The sequence below is a fragment of the Podarcis vaucheri genome (assembly GCF_965113315.1).
Source record: "Podarcis vaucheri genome assembly, chromosome: 12".
Taxonomy (NCBI): domain Eukaryota; kingdom Metazoa; phylum Chordata; class Lepidosauria; order Squamata; family Lacertidae; genus Podarcis; species Podarcis vaucheri.
The window spans coordinates 49,860,655-49,870,769 of record NC_138750.1 but is presented as its reverse complement, the minus strand read 5'-3'; the positions used below and the strand labels follow the sequence as shown (position 1 = coordinate 49,870,769).

The window sequence follows — 10,115 nt, the reverse complement described above, 5'->3', positions numbered from 1 at the left end:
ATGGACCAATTCAGGATTCCTCCTGGATCAGTTTTTTAAAATTAATGTTATATTGGCTACTTTCCAGTTCCCAGAAATGGAGGCTGATCCGAGGCAAAAGTTACATATTTTTCTTAGAAAATCACATTTGATTTTTTTTGAAACCCTTAGGTGGATGCTGTCTCAATCTGGCAATTTGTTAGTTTTTATTTGGTCTATTAAGCCTAGAACTGTTTTTCATTTACCGCAGATAGCAAAAGTTAGTTCAGGTACAGGATCTGTCCTATATCCTCTGCTGTGAAAAAGCAGAGAATTCATTCGGATTCTGAGCCACCTCCTTTTGCTCCCTTGTCATCCAAGATACCAACTGTCTTCCTAGCCAGTCATCTGCTACTAAGGTATTTACATGTTTTGCTGTTCATGTTTTTAGCAGTGTACTGCTCCATTTTTTAAAGGAACCTTTATTGTCTCATTTGCCAAAGTTTGTGTTCCTTTTTATTTTCCTTATTTGGGCAAAACCTCCATTTTTGGAAGGAATAGCAGCTTCTTTGACTCCGGTTGTTAACAGTGCTGGTGTCCTCTTGGACACCGTCCTTGATCTGCATTTTACACTTCAGTTGAGCTTCTAAAAAACTTCCAAGATGGGGGACACTGATCAAGAACAAGCATTTTTTAAGATCAGAAATTTAGCTCAATGGGCCTGTCCAATAATTATTAACATTTGTCATATTGTATTCCTCAATAATTGGTTTTCTATTAACTAGCCTAAATTTAACAGGTTATGGAAAATTTAAATGGAACACATTAATTTTTTTATGAAGTATTAAATTCAGTTGTTAGGATTCAGTCATTTTAATGATTAAAAATACACCAGCAGCTTTCTGGAACACAGCAGAATGTCTGAATATGCACAGTTTTTACTATCTAGTTATATCTGAAAATGGAACACCCTTAAGTCAAGGTAAAGTGAAGAGTTACTAGGCAGGCCCAAGAATTCCTTTCCTTTTTACAGCAAATAATTCAAAAAAGGAAGGCACATTTGGAGACGACTGAAGTACAAATTCTCACGACATTTTGAATACCACCTAGTTCTGCCCCGTAATGGTTTTCATCATGCACAGTTTACAAGTGAACAGGTACTATTAGAGCAGTTAACACCACACTTACTTATTACCCCACATACTTCATACTGCTAGCGCACCAGAAAACTGAAAATGAGTGGATGAAATAGGCCAGCTCTTGAATTGGCAGAATGTAAGTACTGTTTCTCTTATCCCCTAACATGGACTTTAGTATGACATTCAAGATGCAGCCTTTAGGACCAGAAATCGCAACAGCTATGCTAGTTAGGGCTGATGGAGAGTCACATGTTAGCGCCCCCCTCCCCTGCATTAAGCTAAGAACAAAACTAGTCTGGGAACTCCATTGGGTTTGTCTGTATCTAATGGGATTTCTGACTAAATAACTAACACCTTCCCTATTGTACAGCAAACAGCCTACCCTGAAAAATAGAGAGGTATCCTGGCTAAGATTTAACTTTCAATCTTGACTGGTAGCCTAGTCAGTATTAAACCTCAGATTCTAGTGATTATATCAACAAATATATTCCCATTGAAAGCTTGTTAATAATCCAAATAATTACTCCAAGAAATGAAAGGCAGAAAAGACTCAAGCTTTAACAATCAGCCAGAGATATAATCAATTTCCCTTCACAGGATATCTTCTTATTCCTAATTCATTCCCTGTGCTGCAGTCAACTTATAATTAGTGCTTCAGATATTGCCATTTATCAGTATTAAATGGTACTATATCGTTTTTAGAGCAGCATATTCTACAAGCTGTTACATTCTGTGAATCTTTTCATGATCCACAAACCTATTCAGATTATTCAAGTTATCCCACCATTTAAAGAGAAAAGTCTCTGCAATCAGTTTGAACCATGGAGTAATCTTAATTTCATTTCGGGATGCTTTTTCCAGGAGTTCTTTCAGTTCTTCCTGTGACACATAACAATAGCTTTTAATTTCATTGGGATCTGCATTCAGCGTCACATTCTTCTGCACAAACAAGATGTAATCGATTTCATGTTCTCCCCAGATCCCATTGGACTGAGCTTTGTAGTGAATTCGGGTTAAGTACAGGATTTCTTCTGGTGTTACCTACAACCAAAAACATATAGTGACAGTACTTTATAACTTCCTTTCTGCATTTTTATGATATATTTTTTTTAGAACACCAATACAAACCTAAAAGGGGTGGGTTGGAGAAAGAGCTGTGGTAATTTGCTTTTGCTTTTACATGGTTGATTTTTAATATAACATTTGTACAGTCAGTTGCTCAGATCAAAAGAATGACACTTGGACTTTCCTTCCCCATCTAATCTGCTCCTAAGGACTCTGTGGAATAGTGTATAATGGAGTGGACAGAGTGCATGTCCGCCTGGGATGGTGAGAGACTCAAGGCTCAAGTGAGCATTTAATTGAATAATGTACATTTGAGTGGATATATCAGATAAGAAAACATTCTTCCCAATATAAACTGCAGAGAGGAGGACCTCAGAGCTCTAGTCATATGGGTATAGCCAGAGCCCATTGTGTTGCTTCAACAATTCTCAACACGGAAGAAAATGTTGCAATGTTGTGAAAAATCTAATGCTGGAAAAAGTCTTAGGTGTTTGGTTGCCCAGACATAGAAACATTTTATGCTGGAGCCAAGGCATCTGAAATCCCTTTCCAGCCCTGGGAAAAACTGTACTATTAAAATAGTTCCTTCTTGCTCCTTATATGTTTAGATTATACAAAAAGCCTTTCTGGTGTGCTTGCTGGACAGATTGTTACAATCAGTCTATCAACTAACATCTGTAAGCAAGCATGTCTTGATCAATTGTGATTATTCTGAAACTCAATCCAGCGCATGCACCAAACCTGGTCATTCTGACTAGTGAAAAAGCACAGACAAGCTGAAGTAGCAACAAATACACTGTGATAATTGCTCCCTTCTCTTAAGCTTCTGGGAATAGGGCAGACAGGTTCCAAATAAATACTGCAGCTCTGATTAGTATTTAGAGCTGCAAGTATAACTAGATGCTGTTCAACTATTTTCCCCTAGGGAAGTCATTACTCTGAAATAAGAGCATTATTTACCTGTTCCATTGGAATTCCTAGCTCTTCTTTCAGGCGCCTCTGAGCTGCTCTTCGAACGCCAATTGCGTTCTTTTCTTCTACTTCAAGCACGGTGTTCAGGGGATGACTGCAACAGGTGTTGGTGAAGCAATCTACCAAAGAAGTTTTGTGGATTCAGTTTTAAGAATACTTTGCAGACTTTCAGATACTAGAATCCTTGAAGTAGCCAATCTCATTTTGTTGACAGTACCAAGTATCCAGAGTTTGAAACAAAGTTCCAAAAAATCAACAACACAATAGCACATACTGCCATATTCAAAGCAAAATAAACCTATCAATGCTTAGCACCATAAAGAATACATTTCCAACATGTAAACGTAAAGTGAAATTGTGTTCCCAAGCCCATTCTGAGTTCTATATGGTTAGAAAAAAAAGGACAAAGCACTAGTCATTATTTAAATTGTGATTTCCACCCCCCTTCAATTTGCACTTATTCACTAAAAGTGTGCTAGTCTAGACCAAAGACAACATCACCACACCAAATAGTCTTTTGGGCATTTGACCTATCAGAAAATCTTTGTATGTTTCTCATGCTTCTGCTGTTAACTGAACAAATACAGGTCATGAACACACCCACCCCACCATTCTTTCAAAGAGAGAAAACATTACTGCTACCCAAGTATCTGCTCACTTAAAAATGAAAGTAAATTTGTTTGAAATTTAACAGATAATTCTATTTTTCAAGCATTCCAGAAATATATGAGAACACAAAGTGGTATTTTATAGAAGCTACACAATGAAAACAAGAATTTGTTGCTTAATAACAAACCTGGGAAAGTGATTTTGGCATCTGATCTTTGTTGCAATAGCAGTTTATTCTCCGTATTGAACAAGAAGACACTGAAAGCACGATGCAGCAGTCCTAGCACAAAAAGATAGGCAATATGCTTTTTAAAAGAATGTACTGCAAGGGGGTGGGGAGTAAACTTCACTCGTGTTCATTGTAATACTTGATTTTACAGTTTAAAACCAAAGTTTAAACAAAGAAACAAGCATCCTATTTCTAAACAAAACTTTCTACTGTATGCATTATGGTTTCTCATTTAGGCTGGTAACTGCCTTGGAAAGGAGGGTTGGATATATATTTATTTGAATAAATTATTGCTTGGGTACCCTTTGAAGAACTTCGTAGGAGTAAACCTAAGATATTGTATGCCATATCTTACAATATACTACAATATATTACTTTTGCAAAAGTCAAGTGCTTAGGTGTTTTTGCACTGTCTGGGGAACAGAGCTATTTATTTTGAGCAGTTCCTTACAGATCTGTAATCAAAGACATCACAGAAGACTAAATCTTTATTCTGTCAGATAACAGGTTAGTGTCAGATGTTCTCCTGGAGCAGCATGTCAGCACAAGAAAAGGGTTTTTAACTCATGCTGCTTCTGTTCTTGTGTGCAGTAGGGAAATTGTCTATATCCTTATGCACCAAAAGTGATGTTTCAACCACAGAAATAATTGTGTACCTTGGCTTATGGAATATGCCCATTACCTCTTTAACTGAAGCCTGAAAATTGCAGAACACTCATTCATCTTTTATTGCTCTTTGGCATAAACATTTGAAGGAGCCACCCGCAGTCTAAATTTGTGTGCGGGGCAGAACTATATAAGGTAAGGCTAAATGGTGGGAAGTTGCTCTGTGGGCTGCGTGTCAAAGTAATCGGTGACTCAAAACATATTAACAAGCCTAAATTGCTATTCAACTTCACAGCATGAAAAGGATTTTCTTTACCACTTAAAGAACTCTGAATTCAAAGTTATCTTGTACATGCATGCATAAGACTAGTCTGCTGAACCACATTCCTCTATCTTCCTTGTTCCATTTCCTCCAGCTCCCTTCCTCGTTTTAACTGCTACATCTTGTTGTGCAAGTAGATTGCAAAAAACCCAGAGGCAAAAAATGGGGTTAGGTAGAAGTGCTCGATACAGCTTGGTACCCAGGCAGGACCAGTTTACATACAATGGGATCTGAACAGTGATAGATACCTTTGTCAATGTTCTCATTCAGGTGGCAGTTTTTCTTGGTATCTGAACCAATTTTGTTGTCGTTTTCATCAATAAGGATGCACATCTCTGCCAGCAACTCTACCTGCTGCTCATCCAGTTCATTTGTATTTATTTCAGGCATGGTTACAGTATTGATGCTCCTGATAAAAATACTGATGACAAAAAACCAACAACCCACAATTACACAAATATTTAATGAACAGTATTAGAACTTCTAATTAGAACAGTATTAGATTTCCTAATGTTTGCCTAGAGTCAGCAGAGCACAGGCATGCAGATGAGTGTCCATTATACTTGCCAAAGCTAGAAACTTGCCTAAACTTCACAACCAACGCAACCATCAAGCGTGCATATAATTTCTGATGGCTAGACAAAGTTAATTTTGATCCTCAGCCAATATTCTTAGTTCAGTAAGAATATGAGTCCACCATATTTTACACAATACATAGCTATCACTACTTGTTTTATCTTGCACTAGCATGACTTTACAGGAAAACACACAAAGCCTTTAGTGTCTTTAGGCACCAACTATACTTAGCATTTGTTAAAGTAGACCACTTCCTCCTTTTTAACTAGCCCTGAGCCAATGCCTTTATTAGTACCTGTTTAATAGATGGAAGCTTTTTTGATTTGTCTACAGTGATAAGGATTCACCTGCTATACTTCTATGTATAAAGGTAAAAAGGTAAAGGACCCCTCGACAGCTAAGTTCTGTCAAAGGAGACCTATGGGGTTGCGGCGCTCATCTCGCTTTCAGGCCAAAGGAGCCAGTTTGTCCACAGACAGCTTTCCGAGTCATGTGGCCAGCATGACTAAACCGCTTCTGGCTCAACGGAACACCGTGACAGAAACCAGTACACATGGAAACGCTGTTTAGCTTCCCGCCACAGTAGTACCTATTTATCTATTTGCACTGCCGTGCTTTCAAACTGTGTATTGCACTGCTGACAAAAGTAAGGGGCAAGTAAAAGATGTAGCAAATGCTTTGTTAAAAATATGAGAGTCCTGCCAGGAAAAGATGTGGCAGACTTACCCAACTGCTTAAACAAAGAGAGGAAAAGGACAACTATGAGCATACCTTGAAACACCATTGTATATTGGGAATGCTATAGAATTTTTTTTTAATCCCCCAGCCTACTTCAGGTCCATGTCACTTGTCAGCCCAAGTAGCAAAAGTTCTGAGCGCTTATAAAGCTGTGGACTCCAGCAGCAGAGCTTTGCTGCTGAAAGTTTAATTTGGAAGCAAAGAACTGTTGCTATAGTGGGAAGTATGCTACTTTTGCTGTTTAACAAAAATGTTTTAGAAATCTACACTAGGAAAAGAGAGGGAGCTACATGCTCCGTCTCCAAAAGCTCCATCTCTTTCAAAATCCCAAGGGAAACTACAAAGGATAAATACAGGAAATTACTGAGCTTAGTACAGTGGTACCTCAGGTTACATACGCTTCAGGTTATATACGCTTCAGGTTATAGACTCCGTTAACCCAGAAATAGTGCTACAGGTTAAGAACTTTGCTTCAGGATGAGAACAGAAATCATGCTCCGGTGGTGCTGCGGCAGCAGGAGGCCCCATTAGCTAAAGTGGTGCTTCAGGTTAAGAACAGTTTCAGGTTAAAAACGGACCTCCGGAACAAATTAAGTACTTAACCCAAGTTACCACTGTACTGTCTACAAAAACCAGCAGTGGCTCTTCAGAGTTTCAGGTTGGTATCCATCCCATCTCTACCAGAAGCTTACACAATCTTTATCTTGGTCACCTAACCGCCCTCAGGGGCATGTTGTGGGGGGAAAAGTGGGGGAAGGAGGAAGAGAACAGCAGGTGCCATCTGCAGCTCTTTAAAGGACAGTGCAGTAAGAACAAGAGGACATTAATAAAACTTGAGTAAGATTTCTCAGGGCTGTGGATGGAGGAAGGGAACTTATTTCCACAAGATGCAGAGAAAAAACCTGAACTCGGATTCCCTACCCAAGCCTTTTCAATAGGGAAGTGGATACTGTATGCAGATCAGTGTTTCCCAACCTAGGGTCTCCTGGTTTTGTTTTTTTTTGGATTACAACTCCCACCATCCCTAGCTAGCAAGACCAGTGGTCAGGAATGATGGGAATTGTAGTCCAAAAAGAGCTGGAGACCCAAGCTTGGGAAACACTGATGTAGATCAGGCATCCCCAAACTCGGCCCTCCAGCTGTTTTGGGACTACAACTCCGAACATCCCTCGCTAACAGGACCAGTGGTCAGGGATGAGGGGAACTGTAGTCTCAAAACAGCTGGCGGGCCGAGCTTGGCCACGCCTGATGTAGATAATACAGTGGTACCTCAGGTTAAGTACTTAATTCATTCCGGAGGTCCGTTCTTAACCTGAAACTGTTCTTAACCTGAATAAATAGTGCTTCAGGTTAAGAACTTTGCTTCAGGATGAGAACAGAAATCCAATGCTCCGGTGGTGCAGTGGCAGCAGGAGGCCCCATTAGCTAAAGTGGTGCTTCAGGTTAAGAACGGTTTCAGGTTAAGAACGGACCTCCAGAACGAATTAAATACTTAACCGGAGGTACCACTGTATTATTATTTTTTTTATTATTATTGGACGCTGCACCGCCACCTCCCTTCGCTTCCCCGCGGGTGACTCATCGGCATCGCTTCGAACTCCCTTCCGCCCCCGGGCCTTTTTTGGTCCTTACCGCGTTCCGTCCCCGGGCCGGCACGCGGCCTCTGCACTCACGCAAAGCGAAGGAAGCGGCCGCCGAGACTGAGGAGGCGGTGGTGGCTGCAGCACCTGTCCGAGGCTGCGACGATACAAGCTTCCCCGCGAAGACGAGGAGGCGGAAGAAGCAGAAGCGGAGAGCGCGCGGGCTGCAGAGCCTCCTCCTCCGGCTGCCCCAGCAGCAGCAACAGCTGCTGCCGACGCCGCCAACCGCTGCGCCGCGCGCCACATCGCCTGGCAACCCTCCCCGCTCGGCGCCTGACCAATGGCGGCGGCCCCGGGCGTCGTCGTCATCAGGTGGGCCGATCGCGCCACCGCCCGCGAACAGGGAACGCAAAGCGCCAGCCAATCGCCCGCGGGAGAGCGGTCGCGTGCGGCTCTCGGGTTCAGCGGGGGAGGGGGTGAGGGAGAGGGAGAGGGGTGGGCGTGACTAAAGGCGTGAGGGGGTGTGGCTAAAGGGCGAAAGGCGGGAGGGGAGGGGTGAGTGGATGTAATTTCACAGAAGCGTGACATTCTTAAGAGTTGGAAGGGACACCGGAGGGCCATCTAGTCTAACCCTCTGCAATGCAGGGATCTTTTGCCCAGTGTAGCGCTCGAACCCACGGCCCTGACATTAAGAGGCTCATGCTCTACGAACGAAGGAAAGGATAACAGCAAAAGCAAAAAATAAAAAACCAAGAGTGAAAGAAGCTGATTGCAGTTTTTGTAGGAGATGCCTGTATTATGTGCTCGGTTAGCACCTGATCTTTGGAACTCCCTACCGTTGTATATCAGGCGTGCACCTTCTCAATTGAAGTCTTTTCAGCACCTGCTAAAAGATGCCCATCTGTCACCAAACCTTCTGGAGGAGATCTTCATCGTAGCTGAAATCAATGTTGTATCTCAATTGAACATATGTGTGTGTGTGTGTTCCTGGTCTTTTAAACCATGTAAGTGTGTGTGTGTTTATAGTGTTGAGTGCCACCCCAATCTTCTAGTGGTGTGAGTTTCCAGGGGTTCCAGTGTTTGTGTTTTCTTTTGGGAATGAGGCACAGAGGACACTATGGTGCCTATAGGATATATGAGTGTATCTGAAGAAGTGTGCATGCACACGAAAGCTCATACCAAGAACTAACTTAGTTGGTCTTTAAGGTGCTACTGGAAGGAATTTTTTTTATTTTGATTATAGGATATATGGTTTACTTACACACGCACGCACACATATGCAACCTGAGCTGAGTATAATGGAGGGGTTCACAGCATTAACAGCCCAAGAGGGGCTTGTTTCTCTCATGGCTGCAGTCTATGATTCAAACAGACACCAGCCATTTTGCTCTGATGCTCTTTCCAGCTGCCGCCTTTACCAAACTCCCCCCCCCCCAGGTCACATCACACTCAACCTAAAACTATTTCAAACACTGGCTTTGCCTTCTGACTCTGAGTTTAGGAAGGGGCTCCACCCATTTGCCTTTTGGTCCAGAGTCTTTGCCTTAATGGCTTCTTACCTTTCCTTTGTTCTATAAATGGCTCCTCTCCCAGGCAATTACCTCATGAGGTTCACTTATTTAGTTTATCTAGCTCTTAACATTTGTGGGTGCAGATATTAAATGTCTGGCACCCACAAACTCATAACACAGGTGAATCTGGCACCAAACTCGTTACAATATATTTAACTTTTATTGTGTTGTAAATAGCCTCTGGATGCCTGAGGGGGAAATGATTCATAAGGGAAATAAATAATAAACTGAGATACCAAGCATCTTGATAAAGAAAGTAAGTGTAAGCTGAGGGTCCAAAAAGGCCTTGAAATGTGAGAGGTATGTTTTGAGACATTTTTGTACAAAGCTCAAATGTATACGAGATTTGACTGTGTTGTGCCATTCGCACACAAAAAGCGATAATTGGTGGTAGCTCAGTACTCATTTGCTAAAGATATTCATCTATTCATAGATATTCATCTGTATAAATACCAGACTGGTAATTTGTGGTAATGAGGCATCTGATCAAGGCCTGTATTTTAAAATGAGCTTAAAGATATATTTGCAAATGTTTGTATGTTTCATGCCAGGCAGAAATCAGCTGGCTAAGTACTTTGGCAGTTGTTTATCTTCCTGCTCTCCTGAACAAGGGCCCCCCTGATTTATAGCAGTAGCAGGAGACAAGTTTCTCAAAGTTGTAAAAGGAAATTACAGGCTGGGAGCAAATGTTACACTGACCCTACATATTACAGAATACAATCAAGCTGCAAAAACACTAATTAAGAGTTG

At 41.5% G+C, this 10,115-nt stretch overlaps 1 protein-coding gene across 2 annotated transcripts; it reads right to left on the bottom strand.

The window, feature by feature from the left end:
* Nucleotides 1-812: 812 nt before the first annotated feature.
* IDI1 (isopentenyl-diphosphate delta isomerase 1) lies at nucleotides 813-8,178 on the bottom strand. Of its 2 annotated transcripts, XR_014212230.1 has the most exons (6): nucleotides 7,847-8,178; nucleotides 5,149-5,321; nucleotides 3,931-4,023; nucleotides 3,123-3,253; nucleotides 1,438-2,138; nucleotides 813-1,392 (listed from the first exon to the last, which is right to left on the bottom strand). XR_014212230.1 is itself a non-coding variant. In XM_082192589.1 (5 exons), the coding sequence occupies exons 1-5, from the start codon at nucleotides 8,161-8,163 to the stop codon at nucleotides 1,821-1,823; spliced, it is 1,032 nt and encodes a 343-aa protein (XP_082048715.1). In that variant the 5' UTR covers nucleotides 8,164-8,178; the 3' UTR covers nucleotides 813-1,820. The 2 variants fall into 2 exon arrangements, 1 of the variants encoding a protein (XP_082048715.1); XM_082192589.1 differs by having other exon boundaries at nucleotides 813-2,138.
* Nucleotides 8,179-10,115: the final 1,937 nt, after the last annotated feature.

Excerpts from the sequence above, each read along its gene's own strand:
- IDI1 (XM_082192589.1), bottom strand. The coding sequence starts at position 8,163 with ATGACGACGACGCCCGGGGCCGCCGCCATTGGTCAGGCGCCGAGCGGG. Across the intron at positions 4,024-5,148 it reads GAATGAGAACATTGACAAAG|GACTGCTGCATCGTGCTTTC; the intron begins GTATCTATCACT and ends TTTTTGTGCTAG. Across the intron at positions 2,139-3,122 it reads TAGGAATTCCAATGGAACAG|GTAACACCAGAAGAAATCCT; the intron begins GTAAATAATGCT and ends TTTTGGTTGTAG.